The 20,034-nt window shown below is 55.6% G+C and overlaps 3 protein-coding genes across 6 annotated transcripts; 1 reads left to right on the plus strand and 2 right to left on the minus strand.

The window, feature by feature from the left end:
- Positions 1–116: 116 nt before the first annotated feature.
- On the minus strand, positions 117–2,167 carry BUD31 (BUD31 homolog). 2 transcript variants are annotated; one of them, XM_039731689.1, is made up of 5 exons: positions 2,107–2,167; positions 1,579–1,725; positions 1,032–1,154; positions 686–852; positions 117–386 (listed from the first exon to the last, which is right to left on the minus strand). In XM_039731689.1, exons 2-5 carry the CDS (start codon positions 1,670–1,672, stop codon positions 336–338), a joined length of 435 nt encoding a protein of 144 aa, XP_039587623.1. In that variant the 5' UTR covers positions 1,673–1,725; positions 2,107–2,167; the 3' UTR covers positions 117–335. The 2 variants fall into 2 exon arrangements, with proteins under 2 accessions (XP_039587623.1, XP_039587624.1); XM_039731690.1 differs by lacking the exon at positions 2,107–2,167 and adding an exon at positions 1,822–2,066.
- Positions 2,168–2,173: 6 nt separating this feature from the next.
- On the plus strand, positions 2,174–9,941 carry PDAP1 (PDGFA associated protein 1). 2 transcript variants are annotated; one of them, XM_039731686.1, is made up of 6 exons: positions 2,174–2,208; positions 4,885–4,976; positions 6,904–7,011; positions 7,379–7,500; positions 8,319–8,470; positions 9,096–9,941. In XM_039731686.1, the coding sequence occupies exons 1-6, from the start codon at positions 2,199–2,201 to the stop codon at positions 9,152–9,154; spliced, it is 543 nt and encodes a 180-aa protein (XP_039587620.1). In that variant the 5' UTR covers positions 2,174–2,198; the 3' UTR covers positions 9,155–9,941. The 2 variants fall into 2 exon arrangements, with proteins under 2 accessions (XP_039587620.1, XP_039587621.1); XM_039731687.1 differs by having other exon boundaries at positions 4,885–4,970.
- A 1,215-nt stretch (positions 9,942–11,156) lies between these two features.
- On the minus strand, positions 11,157–18,352 carry ARPC1B (actin related protein 2/3 complex subunit 1B). Of its 2 annotated transcripts, XM_039732481.1 has the most exons (10): positions 18,097–18,352; positions 15,696–15,769; positions 14,730–14,834; positions 13,941–14,163; positions 13,386–13,493; positions 12,897–13,103; positions 12,304–12,379; positions 12,028–12,224; positions 11,558–11,648; positions 11,157–11,443 (listed from the first exon to the last, which is right to left on the minus strand). In XM_039732481.1, the coding sequence occupies exons 2-10, from the start codon at positions 15,757–15,759 to the stop codon at positions 11,405–11,407; spliced, it is 1,110 nt and encodes a 369-aa protein (XP_039588415.1). In that variant the 5' UTR covers positions 15,760–15,769; positions 18,097–18,352; the 3' UTR covers positions 11,157–11,404. The 2 variants fall into 2 exon arrangements, with proteins under 2 accessions (XP_039588415.1, XP_039588416.1); XM_039732482.1 differs by lacking the exon at positions 18,097–18,352 and having other exon boundaries at positions 15,696–15,775.
- Positions 18,353–20,034: the final 1,682 nt, after the last annotated feature.

The raw sequence follows: 20,034 nt of genomic DNA on the forward strand, positions 1-20,034 counted from the left end.
AGTTGAGAAAAAACCCAGAGCAGCTCACAATGTGCAGAGCAACCTTCAAGCACCCAGAACACATCCAGCAGGAGAAGAGGGGCACAGGAGTGTTTCACCAGAAGATCACACCAGTCTCTCAGGAAGGCAAGCTTTATTTTAAAATAAATGGCTACACAAAACCCTACTCCAAAGCACCCCCCATTTATGCACGATCCAGGTGATCATGCTGATGCTTTAATTTAATACAGAAATATCCCATCACAGAAAATGGCTGTAATTGCACTCATAGTCCATTGAGGAGGAGGAGGAGGATGTCCCCAGAGTTCAAAAAACAAGTTTGATGGCAAAAGGCTTCACCCAGAGCAGCCTCTGCATCCACAGTGAGTGCACTCAATGATTCTGCCCTGAAAAACAAACATGGGGAAGGTGTTAGAGCCAAGCCACAGCCAGAGGAGCAGGCTCAGACCTCCAGGCAGGGAATGGCTCTGGGTGGGAAGGGTTGCCACACTCTGGTGTTATTTCCCATACTTTTAACAACCTTAAATGAATGCCAAAGCTGACAGTAGCTTCAGCACCAGCTGGACACCAATTCTACCAGCAAAGGCAGAGGAAATGGCCAGGAAGAACAGCACTGCTCCCTCTGCTGTCCCTGAGCTGGGAGGAGTCAGAACAGCCACTGCAGAGGGACAAGCTGGAGACTCACCACTTCCAGCTTGCTTTTGGGGACCCGGCAGATGCAGTTGGTGCCAAAGTTGGTGTCCCGAGTCTGGATGCAGCGCAGGCAGCAGAGGTTCTCATAGCCCTGCTTCTTCCACTTGGCAATCAGGTTTTTGTCAGCGTAGCCCTCCTTGATGCAGTACTCATAGAGCTCTGGGGAGGAGCAGACACTGTCACTTAACCAGCAGTTACCAGCTGTAGTAACCAGCAGGTAGAGCTGCCAAGCCTTCCCTCCATCCTCCTTCCCCAGAAACCTGATCCCAGCAGCTCCCAGTTCAGGGCACCCACAGGTGAACACCTCACTCACCCCAGTTTGCCCCTGCCCTGCTCACCTCTGCTGATTGCTTTCCTCTTGTAGAAGAGATCAAAGATGTAACGTGTTTTCTGGTGGTGGATCCTGAAGATGGGCCAGAGGGACTCCACTTTCCTCTTCCCTTCGTGTGGCTCTGTCTCAGCTGGGAGGGAACACAAACACCAGGTGAGCAAGTGCTTCCCTCGCTCACTTTGGAGTGAACTGTTCATAGCTTTAATACATGGCAGGGATAAGGCTGAGATTAATGAGAGGAGACTCAAATGAGAGAGACCTGACCTGGAACAGCTCCTTCAGGATATAAAACCAGTGGTAATGGGATGACATGACCCACACTGGGATCAGGGGTGACTTCTCCCCCACAGGAACTACCACACACCCATGAGCTTCATCCCTAAACCAGCTGTAACCAAACCTGTGCTCCAAAACCCCAAAATTAGGGACCAGCATGGCCCAGGATCAACCTGCAGCACCACTGGAGGCAGAGACCCAAAAAAGGTCCCCCTGTACTCATGAAGCAGCTCTTGTGAGCTTCTTTTGGGGTCCCATCCCTGAGAACACCCACTCACCTTCTCTCATCTTCTGGTCCAGCTCGTCCAGCGTGGGCTCGATCAGCTCCCAGCCATCCGGGGGAGGCTTCCTGCTCCTCTTCACTTTGGGCATTGCCTCGGGAACGAGAGGGCCAAGGGGCAACTGCCAGCACTCCCTCAGAATCACTGGGAAAACGCAAGGAAAACAGCTGTGAGATCTATTTCTCCTAAGGTTTCTCTGCCCCCTCCCCGTTTTCCACTAAGGATAAAAACGAGCTTTACGGAGCTCGTGAAAGAGGCGGAAGCTCTGTGACTGCTGATAAGTCAGTTTTTCTGTTCAACAAAGCGCGGCATCCACTCCTCCTCCGAGCTTACAACTCCGGCCAGATCCCGGTGATGCAGAGGCCGCCGGCCCGGCCCCGACAGCCCCACAGCGGAACCCGGGGCTGAGGGGAGGCCGCAGGTCCTGGTTCCCGTGCGGACCCCGGTCCCGTTCCCGGTCCCTGATCCCTGTCCCTGGTCCTGGCCCCGTTCCCGTTCCCTGATCCCGGTCCCGGTCCCGCTCACCGCCGCTCCCGTCGGTCCGCCGCCGTCACCCGGGGTCCTCTCGCCGCCCGTGGCCGCGCCCCCGGGGCTGTCCCGCGCGCTGCATCGCCGCGATGCCGAAAGGTGCTGGGGAGCGGGCCGGGCCGCGCCGGGCGAACCCCGCGGGGGGGCGCGGGGCACGGACAGGAGGGGGCTGCGGGCTGTGTGGGCCGGGCCGGGCTCGGGTTCGCCCCCGGCCGTGGGGATGCCGCGGCCGCTCCGCTCTGCCGCTGTCCCGGCCTCGGCGGAGCCTGTGGCGATCCCTCCGCCCCTCACCGGCGGCGGGCGGTGTGTGCTCGGGGCGGCCTCGCGTTCCCTTTCCCCGCTCCCCGCTCGCTGCCCGCCCCCGTGAGGCGCCGCTCCGAGCCCCTCAGAGCAGCCGGGCCCGCTCCGTGCGCCGGGCCGGGAGCCGCGGCCGCTTCCCCCGGGGGTACCGGGGCCGTGCCGGCGGCTCCGAGCGCGGATCCTTGGACCGGCTGCGGGTGTGATTCAGGAGCGGGCCGGGGCACGGCCCGGCTGTCGGGATCCACCCAGAACCTTCTCCACGCGCTCCGTCTGCAGAGCGGGCTCCTGCCCGCCCGCGCCCTTCCTCCGCCCGCGGTTCGCTCCGCTTCGTTTCATCGCCTTTTCCCAGCCTTCAGCACCATTCCTCTCTTAGATCTTATTGAGCCGCTCCGTTTTGGGTCCATTTGCACAGATAGGGCTGAAGCTTTCACGTGGTTTTTGTGAAGGCAAAGAACCGTGGTGGGTTATAACCCCGTTTTCCATATTTAAATGCCTGTAAGTCAGGATTTCCTGCTCTTTAGTTCATTGTGCAGGTTTCAGTGTTTGATTTTACTCTTTGGAAGAAGAGGGCTTGGGTAGTTTTCCCCCCAAGTCAGTTGGATTGGTGGCAGAAGAGTGGATTTTGGCACGCTCTGTTTAATATAAAAGGGAGGGGTATAGACAAGCCACTAAAAATTTTTTATGGGATTATTTCAAATTAATTTCCTTTTCCCCCCCCCCCCATATTTTGATTTTAAAAATAAGACATTCCATCAGTATCATTCCCATTGTCTTTCATCCAAGTTCCTTAATTTAAAGCTGTTTAAAGCTGAAGACAAATGTTTGAACATGGGCCTGCCTGGGCACCACTGGGCCTTACTGCAGGTGAAATCTGCAGGTGATTCTGTTTTAAAAGTGCTTCACAGAGGTGGAAAAGAAGCATTATCCCTGTTTTCAGAGGGGGAAACTGAGGCACAGAGCTGGTCAGTGGCAGGTGTTGGACCAGCTCCCGGTGTCTGGTGTGAGGTTTGATCTCCCTGTGGGAGCAGAGCCCTGTCCCTGCACTGTGCTGAGCTCTCGTGGGCTTCATTCTTCCATTTGCTTCTTTTTAGGCTTTTAATGTAAAATAATTTCTCTTTAGTTCTTCTCCCCCTTATCACCAGTGTTTATTTGCAGTAGTGAGCAGTTTGTGTTCCTTGGTGCTGAGCCCAGTGTGGAGCCCTGGCCAGGCTGGGAGCACACTTTGGGTGTTTGGGGCTTGGTGTGTCACAGATGTCACTGCTGTTCCACGTGGGTGATGTCTCCCCAGGAGCATTCCCATGGCAGATCTCCTTCCAGAGTGTTCCCACATGGGATGGCTGGAGCAGACAAACAGAAAACCCCTGTCTGCCTGCACCAAAGCTTCTGGTTGTGCTTGGGGTCTGAGAGCCCTGAGCTTCCCCAGCTGAATCCAGGGACAAGAATTTGGTCTCTGCACTTCCCTGTCTTTTAGAAAAATATCTCAGGAGTTTCTGTAAAGCTTCACAGCGGGGTTTTGGGGCAGAACTGAGGCATTGTGAGAGTTTGTGCTGAGCCAGGGGAATTGGTCAGAAAATGTTGGATCTCTGAGGCTCCAGACAGAGAGCAGATCTCCCATGGATCCCACGCAGTGCCAGGGAGGGAGGGATGCTCCCTCATCCTTCCCATCACTGTAGGGTTCCCACTGTCCTTGACAGGTGAGGTGGGGAGGGTGAGACAGATCCAGTGTTTCCTGCTCCTTCCATGGCACTTCAGCACTGCTGCAGTGGCACAGAGCTGCCCTGCTTTTTGTTGTTTGCTTTTTGCCAGGCTCCCTCACTCAGGGCTGGATTGGCTCTATCCATCTTGCTTCCCAGTTCTTTGGGCTGGAAGAACATAACCAGAGCAGTGGCTTGAGGGGAGCATTGATGGCTTCAGCAGTTCATTCATCAGCAGAATTTGGAACTTGAGGCAGTGCCAGCCACAGTGACTCCCCTTCTTTTTCCTAGAGCTTGTTTGTATTTTTCCTAATAAAGCAGTAAAACTGGAGGCTCCTTTTAGTACTTCTTCAGCTCCCATTGTAATTCCCAAAGCTTTTGTCCAATTAGCTTCCTATTTTTTCCTGGCACAATGGGAGTGGTTATGAAGCCAGGCTTGTTGGGATGTTGGTTGTAACCACAGGAGCACACTGTGATTCCCCCTGTGCAGGAAACTGGGATCTGCTGTGGGACTGAGCATCCCTTGCCAGCCTGGGAAGGGAATTGGAGAGGCCACAAGCACAGACAGGGAAGGGTGATACCAATAATCCCAATTCTCTGTGTCTCACCTAAAAATCTTGGAGCATTTCACCAAGTTCACTGGGGGGTTTGTTTAGGGTCTGTCAGAGGAGCTGTTTTGGTTTGTCCTATCCACACCTAAAATCCAGAGAGTGCTGCAGGAGGAACAGAGCTTTCTGGGAGTTACCACTAAACCATTTGTTATTTTTATTATTTTGTGCAGGTAGAAAAGGAGGCCACAAAGGCCGAGCAAGGCAGTACACGAGTCCTGAGGAGATTGATGCCCAGCTCCAAGCAGAAAAGCAAAAGGCAAGGGTATGTGTTTGCTCCTGTGTGTGTTTTCTGTCCTGATTCCTGCCTTAGCACTGCTCAGGAGCAATGGCATCTTAGCCAAGTGCTGCAGATCATTCCAGCAGTGATCACAGTATGGATCCCAGGTATCTCCAGCTGGGGAGGCTCCAGGGTGTCACCCAGTCTGGTTCCTGAGGACAGGGAGCTGTTACACAGCAGCTCTGGAGATCTCTTATCTCCATATTTCATCATTTTGAGTCCCCAATGTCAGCTCATTTTTTATCCATGTTCTGCAGCTTGGCTTTGGAGAGCAAGGACCACATCTTGACATATTACTGTATATTGAAATTATTGTATTTGTCATGTTACTGTATATTGAAATTATTGTATTTGCCCTCTTCCTATTGTAGATTTATGGACCAAACTCCTTTGACTTCTTCCTGGACACAAGATTTTATTGTTTGACTCTGCTTTGTGGGAGAAATTAGAGTTTTCTGGTGTGGGGTCTCTTTTGGGTGTTTCTGTGCCCCAGCATTGGACTGGGGCTCCCCCCACCTCCACTATAACCTGACTGCTGTCATGAAAGCCTTGGCTGCGTCTTGGGGCTCTTGCTCTCTTTATTCCCAACTTATCACAGCTCTGTGACACTCTGATATTTTTCTGTGACTTTCTGAAGTTGCTGCCTCAGCCCAAATGCACAGTTCCAGCTGAGGCCTCACAGCACTGACCACAGGAGGATAATTACACCCCATGTAGGAAATCCTGGTGAATACCTCTGAGATGACTCTCTCAAGCAGTTCTGAGCCATAGTGTTGAGTCCTTTTTAATGTTTTGCCCAGCTGGAACTCGAGATGATAGTTTGGTTTGCTGCTTAGCCACATATTCCAGCTTTGTGTAGGATTTATTCTTCCAAACTGTAACTCCTCTTGGTTAGTTTTTGATTCCACCTTCTTGGTTTCATGCCATATTTCCAAATTCTGAAACCACATATGAGTCTCATCCTGTTTTCCAAAATAATTCCAACTCCTACCAGTGTGATGTCATTCACAAACTGTGTAAGTGTTCTCTGCTTCCATGTTGTTAATAAAAATACTGACTGGAAGTGGAACAGGAGAGCAGGACCCACTTGAAATGTGTGTCTTGTTTCACAGCAAACCAGAGAACTGCTCTTTGAGAAGGATTTCTTTTTTGTGATAATCCATATCACATGATGATGGTTACATCTAACACTGATATATTAAGGAAAGCTTTAAAAAAAACCCTACAATTAACAAAATTACTCCTCTTACTGTTCCTTGCTCATCCACTTTGCTGGTTGCTTGATGAGAGGTGTTGGTAGTGTAAAACAAGCTGTTCACACCCATGCTGGTTCTTTTATGATTCAGAAATTAATTCCCAGGTTCTGGCTGGTGGAAGCTGTGCTAAAAAGGCTGTAATTCCTTGGATAATAATGTTCAGGTTGATGGTTGTCAATTTTCTCCTCTAGGTGTTTTTATTTATCCACAGGATAAGCTCTAAGCTGCATCCATGAAGTTTCCAGTCTCTGAGGTAGTGTGCACTGGAAACCCAGGCCAAAATTCTTCTTGAGAACTTTTATTTGGGAAAAGTAAAGTGCCAGTCATTTGACAGTCTTTGACAGTCATTTTCCTGTCAGAGAAGGTAGTGTGCACTGGAAACCCAGGCCAAAATTCTTCTTGAGAACTTTTATTTGGGAAAAGTAAAGTGCCAGTGGTGTCTTTGACAGTCATTTTCCTGTCAGAGGGAGCAGCAGAATTGTTTGGAGGTGATGCTGTTGCTGAGGAGGAGCTCTCATTCTGTGACAGCCACACCCCTCGGTGGCACAAAGCCACATCAGGAGCACCAGAGCTCAGAGCTGTCTCATCCCTCCAAAATCTCATTTAAGAGCTGGGATTGGGGTTTTCAGTGACATACATTTCCTCTGATTTTGTAGGAAGAGGAGGAGCAAGAAGAAGGAGGCGAAGGAGCAACAGGGGACCCTAAAAAGGAGAAGAAATCTTTAGATTCAGATGAGAGTGATGAAGATGATGAGGATTATCAGGTACTGCATTCTCAGGGCACTTAATGCACCTAATACTTGGGCAGGGGGGGGAGATGCACACTCTGGATTCTGAGCAGAGCTACCTGGAGTGCATTTTTTATAGAACTACTTTTAGAAGCCAAAAAATGCTGACTTGACAGCATTTTGCCCTCAGAATGAGAACTTGTGAACATTTACAAATGAAATAAAAAGGCAACAAGATTTTTTAAAAGGCTGAAGGTACCTTGATTCATAAACTGTTTTACTGGCTTGTAGTAAAGTCTTGCCTTGTGCTTTTGGGGTGCTTTGCAGTGAGTTTGGGGAGCTCTGGTGCCACCAGAGCTGGATGTGAGAGCTGCTCAAGCTCCCTCTTGTTCTTGACCCACAGCAAAAGCGCAAAGGAGTGGAGGGGTTGATAGACATAGAGAACCCCAACCGTGTCATTCAGACAACCAAAAAAGTCACTCAGCTGGACCTGGATGGACCCAAGGAGCTCTCACGACGAGAGAGGTGAGTGTTCCCTGCTCACCCTGGAATTTCACCCTGGAATTGGATGCAGGGAGGTGTTTCCCCTGCTCTGTGTCAGTGTTTCAGGGGGGCCCGTAAAAGTGTGTTGCTGCCTAAAGCAGGCACTGAGCAGCAGCAAACTGGGCTCACTGTGCTTCAGAATGTGGTTCCTTAGAAACTTCAGAGGGGTTGTCTGTCCTCTGGGAGCAGCTGTGGCCATCCTGGAGCCAGGCAGCCTGCCCTGGTGCTCTGAGAGAAAGGGATTTAGGCCATTCCTTTCCTGAGGTTTTATGCCAAAAATCAGAACAGAAATCCATTAACCAGAGGTCACTTTGGATCCACTTTAGTCGTGCTGCAGAAGGTGCTCTAGTGACAGGTAGCATTTTCCCAGATTCCAGATATTGTGGTGAAATTTTTATCTGGCCAGATTAATTACCTGAAGATCAAAATTTAATCTTCTAGTTTCATTTAGTAATGGTGAGGTTTGGAAGGGAAGGTTTAATCTTTTTTGTTTGGGATAGATTGCTTCAGCAGGAGGACACCTTTGAGGGTAAGGCAGGGAAAAACTTGTCACAGTTCCTGTGATGTGGGGATAATTCATTTGACCTCCTTGTGTGTCCATGTCCTTCCTTAGCTGAGGGAAGGTAGAAATAATCTCTCACCTCACCCCTGTTCAAACCCTGCAAATAGACAGAACCTGTGCTTGAAAACTGGTGAAGGATGCCCAGTTTTGGGGTTTTTCCTGCTTGGAAACCCCTGCTCTGCCTGTTCCTGTGGGCTTGCCTGGATACTCTGGTGACTGGTGTGTTTCCTTTGGGCAGAGAGGAAATAGAGAAGCAAAAGGCAAAAGAAAGATACATGAAAATGCACCTAGCTGGGAAAACAGAGCAAGCCAAGGCAGACCTTGCCCGATTAGCCATCATTCGGAAGCAAAGGGAAGAAGCTGCCAGGAAGAAAGAAGAAGAAAGAAAAGGTTAGAGAATAATTAATCATTTTCTCCTACCTCTCCATGCCATGTTTGCAGTGCCACACATCCCTCCTCTGAGCCTGTGTGGTGCTGCTGGGTGTCATCAACTCCCCTCAGCAAAGCCAGGCTCAGCTGTTTCCCTCTCATAAAGTTCTTGCTTTATAAACAAGAACTTGGGCACCAGAGCAGGGAAAGAGAGAAGGAATTGCCCTTGATATCCATCTTGTCCCCTGCCTCCCAGGCAATGCTGGCTCCAGTTTGGGGGTTTAGCAGGCTCCTTGTGCTGGGTGATTTGTCTGCTGTGCATGTGGGGATCTGAACTGCCCAGGGAGTTCCAGCACTCCTGGAGGAGTCCTCTCTGGAGGCATGAACCAGCATTCTGAACACGGCTCCTTGGTGGCTTCCACAGAGAAATTTGGGCATCAGGGTGGCTTGTGAACACCTGGAGAGAGGCAGGGATAGAAGGGAACATCAAGAGGAGCTGTGCCTCTTACCTCTGAGAAGCTGGTGGGAAGGGTGGGATTTTTTCCATTGCCCAGCTGGCAGGATTCTGATCCCTGGGGCTGCCACAACTCCCCCAGTCCCTGGCGTGCACCGTGAAATGATGAAACTCTGTTGTTCTCCTCCCCAGCAAAAGACGAAGCGGCCATGGCAGGTAAAAGACTGCAGTCACTATCCCTTAACAAGTAAGCACAGGCCATGCAAGAGGAGGAAACACCAGGGAACTGTGCCTGGTCCTGCCAGGAGCTCTGCCTTCCACCGCTGCCACGCAGGGCATCCTGCAGCATTGACCTCACCTCCACCTCCAAGAGACACTGACGATGTGTTTGTCCTCATCCTGGCACAGATTTCCATTTGGGGTTAGGGGCAGCTGCTCTCTGCAGTGCAGAGCTGTGCTGGACAGCAATTCCCTGTAACAGTTTGGAAACATGAATGTTTTTGCTGTTTTTAGGATCAAGAACTCGTAGACGGTGGGAGGGGGGCAGGGTGGGAGGGAGCTGTGTGGGATGGGAGGTGCTTCAAATACTAGATTGCAAGAAAATAGATTGTGGGGTCGTTTTAGGGTGGGGCATGGGGTGGGGAACTGACTTGGTATGAAATCCCAAAGGATAATGTATCTGAGGAATCCAGTTGGCAAAGAGCCCATCACATTTTGCTGCAGGGCATTGCAGTATAAGCTGGGAGCCTGACTTCATGGACATCTGGAGTGCCGTTCCTTCCTGGATTCATCCCTCCTTTCTTGCAGCCAGTCTCCCCTTTTCCCTCCTCTTCATTTTCTTTTTCTCCTCCTTATTAGGGATAGTGCCAGTTTTTAACCACATCATCCTTTGTTTAAAGGAGAAAAACAAACATTTATTGTGTCAGATCCAGATGGAAAAAAAAAAAACCAAAACGCAAAAAAAAAAAAACTTGATCAAGTTTAAAAACCACCAAGAGAACTTGTATATTTGGCTGATTAAACTGTAAGTTATCAGAACTGCTGTGGCCTCGTGTGTGTGTGAGGGCACAGCTGGGGGAGGCACAGCTGCACTTGGGGGCTGCTGGTTGTGATGTGGAGTTTGGCTCAGGGTTCAGGAGCTCTGTCAGCACACACAGCCCCAGGGAAAAAGCTTTTCCTGCTGGTTCTGATGGATGTTTTGCACAATCTGTTTACCACGGCAGGAAACAATTACCCTCAGGCCACTGTCTGGCCTGGCCCCCTGTCACAAGGGCAGTCACCGCACTGTCACCTCCTCTCGGTGTCTCTGGAGGGGAGAAGCTGCAGTCTGCTGTGCCCCAGGGGCTCTGGGGTCTGTTCAGGGACACCAGTGCTCCCAGACTTCCCAAAGGCTGGACATCAGCCCCAGGGCTTGGAGCACTGGAAGGCGCTGGGAGAGGGGCTGCAGCTGTGGAGGTGAAGGGTGACAAATGGGATTTGTTCCGTGTCACCCTGGCCGGGCCTGGCTGCAGGGACTTGGGCACAAGGGTGTGACACAGGGCTGTGCCCCAGGGAGTGTCACCATGAGCTGCTGGCTCCGACCAAGCCAAGATTTGGGGTAGGAAATGCTCTCAGGGAGCTGTGGGAGGTGAGGAGTGCTGGCAGGAGAGGTGCCTGTGCTGTCAGCTCCAGGAGGGAGGAGCTGATGTGGGACAGCCTGGCATGGGATGTTTGGTGATCCTTGGAGCACAGGGAGGTGGATGGGGCAGGATGAGGGGTTTTTGGGATGGAGCAGGGCAGGAGACAGAGGGGGAGAGGGTTGAGGATTGGAAACACATGGAAATGTGGAAAAATCTCCAAGTAACAGCTCCCACTGACTGAGGGCTGGAGCAGAACTCAGATGTCACTGTCCCTGTGGCAGCCAGTGCTCCCTTCCCAGGCCCTGGGAAGGTGCAGGATTAGCTGGGCAGCCCAAGGTCCCTGAGCTGGCTCCAGGCTTGGGAATTGCCCACCTGACCAGGGAACTCAGGGAATGGGAAACCTGTGCTCCCTTCCCTCCTCTGCCCTCCATTTTCCCTAACACCAATCCTGGTTTGAAATGGTGCCGAAGCAGGGAACAGAAAAGTGACATTCCCTTTATCCCCACAGTCCCAATTCCCATTCTGCACTGGTGGCAGAAGGGATGTGACCACCCGTGGCACAGCACTGTGCTCTGCCCTGATCACACCTGTGTTTGCACTGAACTCGTTCTAAAAAAGTGCAAAAAAACCCCCATTTTGGTTTATTCAGGAAAATCCTTTATTTGCTATTTCTCCAAGCAATGTATGACCAGCATTGGGAAGGATGGTAACAAAAACAGTAAGAAAAATGGTTTTCTTTGTCTGGAAACAGCCACCAGGGCTGGCTGGCAGCAGGGACAGGCACTGGTGGCATTGTGACACGGGGTGGGGGTGGCAGAGGGCAGCAGGCAGGGGCAGAGCAGGGGCAGCTGGAAGCCAGGATGCCCTTCCTGGGTGGATCCTTCATTTGATCTTGAGATCCTTCAGCGCCGACTCCAGGCTCTGGAATGAAACAGGAGGGTAAAGAAACTGGGGTGGCTGGGGAGGTGGAAGGGGGGAACTGGGAAGGTTCAGGGCTGGTACTCCCAGCCTGAGGGGTCCACCGGGATCCCTTACCTTGACATCCCAGATGCTCATGCCCCCATCCATCCCCGTGGTACAGAACTGGGAGCACTTGTCCTTCCCACCAGTCAGCACCGAGATCTGGCTGTGGGTGCAAAGAGGGAGCAGGAATCAGTCCCAGGGCTGAGCCCTTAGGAGTGGGAATGGGGCTGGACCCCTTCATCTCCCCCACCAGTGCAGGAAGGCACTGGGGATAGCCAGGGATGCTCCAAGGATGCTCCAGGACCATCCCAGCTTTTGGGACCAGACCTCTCTATCTCCCCTTCCCACGTGCAAGGATTCTCTGGGGATACTCTGGGAAACTCAGGGATGTCCAGGGCTGTCACAGCTCCTGGGGCTGGAGCCTCTCCTCCCACTTGCAGGGATGCCCAGGGACATTCTGGGGCTATCCAAGGATGCTCCAGGGCTGGACAGCAGCACAGCCAGGGGATGCTCAGGGATCACCCCAAGCCTGCCAGCCCCACCTGATGCTGTTCTTGTGCAGGGTGTCCAGGGTGGCGTTGGCCGTGTCCGAGCTCGCCTTCTTGTCCAGGTTCTGGAAGCGCTCGCGGGCGGTGAGGCCGCGCTGGGAGCTCTGCTTGGGGACATCCAGCTTCCCCCCGAAGGTCAGGGCGCCCTGGCTCTCCTCGTAGGTGAACAGCATCGGGCAGCAGTCGTGGCCCTGGGGAGCAAAGCCGCCCTGGTCAGCCCCCGGCCGGCTGCAGCCGCGGCCCCCAGCCCGTGTCCCTGCCCGGACTCACCGCGGCCACCAGGCTGTTCTCGGTGATGAAGGTGACAGCCAGCAGGGGCAGCGTCTCGGTGCACAGGGAGGCAACGCTGCGAGGTGTGAAACACCAGCTGAGCTTCAGCCTCAGTGCTGAGAGTGGCACAGCTCATCACACGGGTGGAGCCCACAAGGGGAGACACCACTCCTCCACCCTGGTGACCTGGGGGTGTTCCAGGGGTGTCCCAGGTCCTGGGGCTGAGCCCTCCGTGTCCCACACCCATGTACAGGGACAGTCAGGGGATACCCAGGGATGGTCAGAGATACTCCAGGGATGCTCAGGGATACCCAGGGCTGCTCCCAGCTCCTGAGGCTGAACTCCTCTACCTCCCCCACACAAGTAGATGCTCAGGGGATACTCATAGATGCCCAGGGATGCTCCAGGGATGTTCTAGGGCTAACCCATCTCCTGAGGCTGAACCTTTCCCTCTCCCCCACCCATATGCAGGGGCGCTCTTATCCCAACCCAACCCAGATTCCTCCATCCCCGTGTTGGTTTGGGGGTCAAGCCCTGCTGCCACCCCCAGCACAGCCTCCCCCAGTCCCCCTCCTGTCCCCAGCCCTGCTTACGCCATCTTCTTGCCAGCGTCGGCGAGGCACAGGGTGCTGTCATGGCTCACCCAGGCCACCCTGGAGCCACTGGCCGAGAAGCAGATGCTGTGCACCCACCCACAGCTGCTGCTCGACTCAAACATCAGCTCCCCAAAGGGCATCTTGGAGCCCCAGGGCGTGGGGCTGGGCCGCTCCTCCACCTCCTTGATGTAGGCTGAGAAGATCCTGGGAGGGGGAGAGCCTTGCATGTGTCCCTGGATGCAGAACCTCTGCCACCCTCATCCCTGCCCCTTGCCTCAGTTGTGTGACTCAGTTTCCCTGGCAGAGCCTGGGGGGTGTCCCCCTACCTCCCATGGGTGCTGTACCCCGGGATGGTCCCCAGGCCTCCCTGCATCTCCCCTGTGCTCCATTCCAGGCTCCAAACAGCACCTGGGGTGAAGCCTGCCCCCAGCTCATCCTTGGGGATCCCCTGCATCAGGCCCCAGTCACCCAGCCCCTGCTCCTCACCTGCACTTGAAGTCACAGGAGCCAGCGGCCAGGAGGACGTTGTTGGGGTGCCAGTCCAGGCTGAGCACCGTCGAGCGGATGGGCTTCTTGATGTGCTTGCAGACCCACCTGTGTGGAGAGGGGGTGGCAGCAGAGGGGAGCATCACCATCCCCAGAGCCCCCCTGGGATTTTGGGGAGCTGCCTGATGCTGGTCAGGGCTCCAAGTGCCCCAGGAGCTGCCCTGGGCCACTGTCCTGCAGTATCAGCTTGGGCATGGGGAGTTTATCCTTCCATTTCCCCATCTGTCTTCACCTCCAGTCTCTCATCTCCCAATCCATCCATCCATCCATCCATCCATCCATCATCCACCCATCCATACATCCATCCACCCATCCATCCACCCATGTGTCCATCCCTCCATCCGTTCCCATCCACCCCTCCATGATCCATCCACCCCTCCACCCATCCATCATCCATGATCCATCCATCCATCCATCCATCCATGATCCATCCATCCATCCATCCATCCATCCCCCCTCTCTTTCCCCTCAGGACAGACCCACTCAGAGCCTCACCAGTCGTTCTCCTGCTCGAAGTAGCAGATGGAGATGAGGCGGGAGCCGCTGCCCACGGCGAATTTGTTCTCCTTGGGGGACCACTTGACGCAGCGGGCGGCGCGGTTGATGCGCAGGATGACCAGGGTGGGCTTCCACACGTTGCCCTTGAGGGTCCACACGTAGGCGTTGCGGTCGGTCCCACACGTCACCAGCCGGTTGCTCTCGGGGGCCCAGTCGATGCCTGGAAGGCACAGGGGGATGATGGTGGCCCAGGGAGCCTCAGGAATGGGAGTGGTGGCACTCAGGGCTGGGGGATGGCTGAAGGTGTGGTTGTTCTGGGTGGTTTCTGCTCCACAGCTGCTCTTTGCCCCACACCATCCCTCCCACCTCAAAGCATTCCATGTCAACCCATCCCACCACATCTCTCTCATCCATCCATCCCCATCCCTCCCCGTGCCTCTCACACCATTCCATTCCATCCCAACCCCATATATCCATCATCCATCCATCCCTCATTCCACCCTACCCATCCCTCCCCTTCCCATCCATCCCATATCACCCCACTCCATCTCACCCATCAATCCATATCCCTTCCCATCCCTCCCTCCCTCCACCTCATCCCTCTCATCTCTCATCCCATCCATCCCACCCCTGGCTGCCTTCAGCGGGACACAACCTGCTCCTCTCTCCCCACCCCTGCACAACCCCATCCATGGGGTGCCAGTGCCATGGGCAGGGCTGGGAGCAGCTCTGGGACAGGCCCAGCCACCACCCGTGTCCCTGTCCCCTCTGCCAGCCAGGACTCACCTGTCACCTGCCCGTTGTGCTCCTTCAGCTCGTGGACTTTGCTCCACTTGGCCCCATCCTTGCGGTAGATGTGAACCTCGTGGTTGTTGGGGCACAGGGCGATCTCTGGGGGTGACAGTGGCCAGGACAAAGCCCTTCCCTGGGTCACAGGCTCTGCAGGGCCAACCAGCACCCACCCCCTCCCCTTTCTGGGCTCCAGGCTCCCACTGAGCCCCCAGCCCTGCTCCTGCACTGCCCTGCTCCTGCAAATTGTCCCTGTGGGAAGGGAGAACCCCACAGCCCACAGCCCAGTGTCATCCCTTCCCTACAGTATGATCCCATGGGGCTGGTGGGATGAGACAGGACAGGATGGGATGGAACAGGATGGCTAGGGGTGCACAGCTCCCAAATCCAGCCCCAGTTTGGGTGCACAGCTCCCAAATCCAACCCCAAACTGGATGCACAGCTCCCAAATCCAGCCCCAATTTGGGTGCACAGCTCACAAATCCAGCCCCATCCCGCCCCGCCCGGCGCTCCGGCGCAGCAGAGAAAGCCCTTTTTGTTCTCCTCATCCCCCGGGCCGCGCTCGGGAAATGCCATCGCCCGTGAATCACCCGGCTCTGCCCCGTCCCTCCCTCCCTGCCGGTGCCTCGGGGCCGGGGCTGCGCTGCCACCCCCGTGCCGGGCTCTGTCCCGGCGCTGCCACCCCCGTGCCGGGCTCTGTCCCGGCAGTGCCACCCCCGTGCCGGGCTCTGTCCCGGCAGTGCCACCCCCGTGCCGGGCTCTGTCCCGGCAGTGCCACCCCCGTGCCGGGCTCTGTCCCGGCGCCGGGACCGGGCACACCGGGATGTGCTGTCCCAGCCCCAAACTGCTTCCCCAGCCCCAGCCCAGCCCTGCCCTGCCCCGCAGCAGGGCCCCCACGGGGGTTTGAGCCAGGACAGTGCCTGGGGTGTCCCCGGGAATGTCGGGTGCCCCGGGCATACTCACGGGTGCGGTCCTTGTTCCAGGCGTGGCAGCTGATGGGCTCCAGCAGGAAGCTGTGGTAGGCCATGGCTCACGGGCTGGGGACAGGGAGAGACCCCCAGGCTGTCAGGACAGGCTGCTGCAGCCACAGGGATGAGATCCCAGCCCCACAGAGTGACCCTTCCCACTGGGATCAGCCCTGGGTTCCAGCCCATGTCTCTCCTCTGCCAGGGAGAGGATTTTCCTGAGGATTTCCAAGCTCAGAAAGTGTCCATTTCCAGGAACTTCTAAACCCTGCTGTCATCCTGCTCCTCCTGGCTGGAACTGGCAGGGCACACAGGGACCCTGGTGCCAGCAGACCCATGTGCACCCCTGGGGTCCCACTATGGGCAGCACCTCCTCTCTGCACCTCAACAGGGCCAGGTCCACTCCCTCCTTCCACACCTCTCATTTAGGGAGAGCCAAAGCCCCATGGAGGCACTCCCACCCCATCAGCGCTCAGCCCCCAGGACTGATCCCTGCTCCTGGCTGAACTCCAGCCATTCCTGCCGGTCCCCAGCTGCCATGGGATGGAGCAGTTTGCCCCAAAGGCCCCTCCAGGTGCCCCAGAAGGGCTCCAAGCAGTGTCACAGCTCCTTGGCCATCCACCCAGGGATGGAGGGAAACACCTCGCCAGGGCGTGGCTGAGGACAGGAATTACTCACAGCCTGCTCTCGGCTATTTTGGGAACTCCCTGAACACGTCCCGTTTTCTTTGGCAGCTAAAAACGTTACAGGGGAAGGGGAAAAAGTTCCTCTTAGCAAAGCTCCATCCCTGGGCTGGGGAAAACAAAATCTGAGGAGCTCCATCAGCTGCCTTCTGTATGTGAAGAAATGCCAGGGCTGATGCAGGACGGCCCTGCTGTCACACAGCCCCAAGGACTCGGGCATGGATGAGGAGGCTGCTGCCCTGTGCAGCCCCACTGCCCCCCCTGGGATGCAGCACAGGGTGTCCCACGGAGGGTACAAAGCTGCTGCTGCCACCACGGGCCTCTCCTCGAGCCCTGCAGATGGAGCAGCACCACGAGGGATGGACAAAACCATCAGCAACAGGCACATTGCAAGAGATCAGGAGAAGAAAAAATGTGTGAAAAAGGGATTTGGGTGAAACGGGCACCTGGCCCAAAGGGCTCCCGGGAGGAGGGATGGGAGGCAGGACACACCGAGGCTCGTTCTGGCTTTGACACTAAGAATACAGCAATGCTTTTTGTTTTTCCAGGTGGTTTGGGAGCTCGGAGGCACAAACCCTCCTCGCTGGGTCCCTGCTGCTCCCTTGCCGAGTGCCACCCGAAGGGACGAGCTCAGCTGAGTGCCAGGGCCGGGAGCCTTTGCCAGGCACGAGAAGGAGTGCGGGCTGCGAGGGCCCTCCCTGCAGTGGGGAATTTGGTGTTTTTATTTCCCCACGGCCCCTTTAGAGCCAGTTCCCCCCTGGCTGAGTCCTGCCCCGCCCTGGAGTGACCCTCCAGGCTCGGCCGCCCCTTCCCCAGCTGGAAGAGCACCAGAGGAGCTGTGGATCCATCCCTCCCTTCCCCCCAACCCGGGGGCTCTTGAGGGAGGAAAACGGGAATTTTCCGACGGCCAGACAGGGCGGGATTGGGAGCTGGAACAGCTCCGTTATCTCCCCGGCCAGCCCAAGCAGCTCGGAAACATCCTCGGAGGCGATAACCAAACCTTGGCAGAGCCGAGCGCCGGGGGCTCCTCCCAGTCCCGGGAGGAAGCCGCACACCAGAGGAGCCGAGTTTGGGGTTTTACGAGCCTGGCGGGGTGGCGGGAGGAGGGTTTGTACCCAGTGAGGATCCTGCTGGCAGCTGGGACCCCCTGAAAGTCTCCCCGGACACTGTGGAGACCCCTGCACCACCAAGACCCCAACAGGGACCCCCGGAGCCCCTCTGCTCCCTGCTGAAGGTGTCACCCCCTGCTCCTGCCAGCCAGGCTGGGGACACCCGTCCCCAGAGCCCAGCGCTGGTGGGGTACCCCACGAGCCCTGAGGGGACACCCCCGTCCCAGGGCAAGGAGCGCTGCTCTGACCCTCCTCTTCCTCGCAGCGGGCACAGCGGGAAGCAGCTGATTCCCGAGGAGGGGAGGCAGATCGCGGCAGCTCTGTCTCTGCCGGCACCAACCCCGAGGGGACCCCCACGGGAGGAATCTTTCCATCCCCCCAAAGCTGTCAGACCGCCGGCAAGAGAAAAAAAACCCCTCAAACTTGCTGACAAAGCTGAGAAAAAAAACCCCAAAACATCCGAAAGACAGCGACAGCGATACTCGCAGGGGCAAGGGGCTGCCTGCACCCCCCGACCCAGCCCGGGGGGACCCCCGAGCCCAGGAGCGGTGACAGCCACAGCCCCACGGGACAGCCCCGGGTCCCGCGGGGCACAGCCCGTCCTTACCTTGCTGGGCAGCGCGGGCTGGGCTCGGTTCCTGGGCGGCGGGGCTCGTTCATGGACTCTGGGCAGTCGACACGAACGGAGCCCGGAGCGAGCGGCGGGAGCTGTGCCTGCCCCGCCGAGGCAGCCCGACTTCCCTTTTCCTCTCCGAGAAATGCAACCACTTCCTTACGTGGGCGTTGGGGGAGCGCAGAGCACTCTGCGGCCGCCCTGCCCCTGTGCTGGGGCCGGGCCGCACACGGACGGGCCCCCGGCCCCGGGATGCTCCCGGCCCTGGCTGGGGCGTGGGCAGCTCGCCCTGGGAGCTCCAGGGAAGGATCGAGCCGGGAGAACAGAAGGGAAGGATCCCCTGCGGCTCGCTCCGGCAGCGGGTGTTGCTCACCCTCGGCCCCCGATGGGGATGGGGGCTCCCCGATGTCTGTGCTGCCCCAGCCGGGAACAGCCGTGCCCTGGCATCGCCTCCCACCGCCGGGACCCCGCGGGGCCGGGAGCGGCAGCAGCTGCTGCCGGTTCCTGCATCCCGCGGAGCCCAGCGGGACCCAGGGCCAGGCTGGCTGCGGTCACCGTGCCTGCAGCCCCACGCAGCAGACATCCAGCCCTCCGGTTTAATCACCTCCTGTGTCAGAGCAACTCATTTTTATCCCGTTCCCGCCTGGGTGCACTCATGCCTTCCCTTCTGGGCATAGGGATGCACTCACTCACCCCTTCCCTCTCTGCTACCCCCCAGATCCCCTGACTGCAAGAAATGAAACACTCGTTATTAGAAGGGAGAGGAAATTGTAAAGCTGAGCGTGACTGCCAGGGAGAAGGTGGGAGACACAGGAAACCAGAGGAGGATCCAGCTCTGTGATGGAGAACAGTGGCTGCCATTCAGAGCTGATCTTCCACAGTAACAGAGCTGAGAAACGAGCAGGGTGTGAAGCAACTCTGGTTCCAGAGGAAGTGGTAAATTTAGTCATTGGGGTTTTTTTTAAAACACTTCTGCATTTTCAGCAGAAATGACAATTTTCAGCTTTGCAAAGCAATGCCATGAGCCAGCTAATCCCCTTGGAGCACAGCAAGGCAGCAACACAGGGAGGAGGAATACACCCTGTGAAGAAAGTTGTGTGCAAATGCCTCCATGAGCTCCTGAGGCTCGGAGCTGAACTGCAAAAGGCACCTGGGGACAAAGACCAGCACAGAAGCCAGACCACACCGACACCTCTGGCTGCAGCTTCCTTTCCCACCAGTTGTTATAAATACAGGATTTTATGAGTTGAGAGCCCAGCTCTAACAGGACACAGAATCCTAGAACCACTGAGGGTGGAAAAAACCTCCCAAATTCACCAAGTCCAACCTGTGACCAATCCCTACCTTGCCATCCAGCTCAGAGCACTGAGTGCCACATCCAGTCACTTCTTGAACACCTCCAGGGATGGTGATTCCCCAGCTTTGAAGTTTCATGGACTTACCACGAGATTTGCTTTTAATTTGTGTTCCCCAGACAAGGCTCAGCAGATTTTTGCCTCACCTTCCACACAGAGCTTTCCATCCTGTCCCCCAGGCACTGCTCTGGGAGCAGGCTTGGGACCAATCCCAAAGGCAACTACAAATAATTCTGGTCACTCACCTTTGGAAAAATGACACCCACTGAGCAGACAACAAAAAAGACATTCAGGTTAATTTGCTGTTGTTATGGATTAAATGCAAAGCAGACAGAATGAAGAGAAGTAGGATAAAATCATTCATCCTCCAAAATCGTCACCTCAAGGGAAGAATTCCCCTGGAAGCAGCTCATCTGAATCTTCACATCCAGGTCATCAAAACTCCAGGTCTGTCACTTTAGAATCTTTCAGTTAAGATGAACTTCTCCTGCTTTAAGGCCATAAAATATCAGTGCAGGGTTTTCCCCACTCTGTCCTTAACACCCCTTTTTGAATCAATAAACATCAAAACAAAGAA

Source organism: Passer montanus, unplaced genomic scaffold (genome assembly GCF_014805655.1).
Source record: "Passer montanus isolate IOZ18808 unplaced genomic scaffold, ASM1480565v1 scaffold8, whole genome shotgun sequence".
Taxonomy (NCBI): domain Eukaryota; kingdom Metazoa; phylum Chordata; class Aves; order Passeriformes; family Passeridae; genus Passer; species Passer montanus.

Excerpts from the sequence above, each read along its gene's own strand:
- ARPC1B (XM_039732481.1), bottom strand. The coding sequence starts at position 15,759 with ATGGCCTACCACAGCTTCCTGCTGGAGCCCATCAGCTGCCACGCCTGG. Across the intron at positions 14,835-15,695 it reads CTGGAACAAGGACCGCACCC|AGATCGCCCTGTGCCCCAAC; the intron begins GTGAGTATGCCC and ends TGTCACCCCCAG. Across the intron at positions 14,164-14,729 it reads GCACAACGGGCAGGTGACAG|GCATCGACTGGGCCCCCGAG; the intron begins GTGAGTCCTGGC and ends TGTGCCTTCCAG.
- PDAP1 (XM_039731686.1), top strand. Across the intron at positions 4,977-6,903 it reads CAGAAAAGCAAAAGGCAAGG|GAAGAGGAGGAGCAAGAAGA; the intron begins GTATGTGTTTGC and ends CTGATTTTGTAG. Across the intron at positions 7,012-7,378 it reads AAGATGATGAGGATTATCAG|CAAAAGCGCAAAGGAGTGGA; the intron begins GTACTGCATTCT and ends CTTGACCCACAG.
- BUD31 (XM_039731689.1), bottom strand. The coding sequence starts at position 1,672 with ATGCCCAAAGTGAAGAGGAGCAGGAAGCCTCCCCCGGATGGCTGGGAG. Across the intron at positions 1,155-1,578 it reads GGACCAGAAGATGAGAGAAG|CTGAGACAGAGCCACACGAA; the intron begins GTGAGTGGGTGT and ends GTTCCCTCCCAG. Across the intron at positions 853-1,031 it reads GAGGAAAGCAATCAGCAGAG|AGCTCTATGAGTACTGCATC; the intron begins GTGAGCAGGGCA and ends GCTCCTCCCCAG.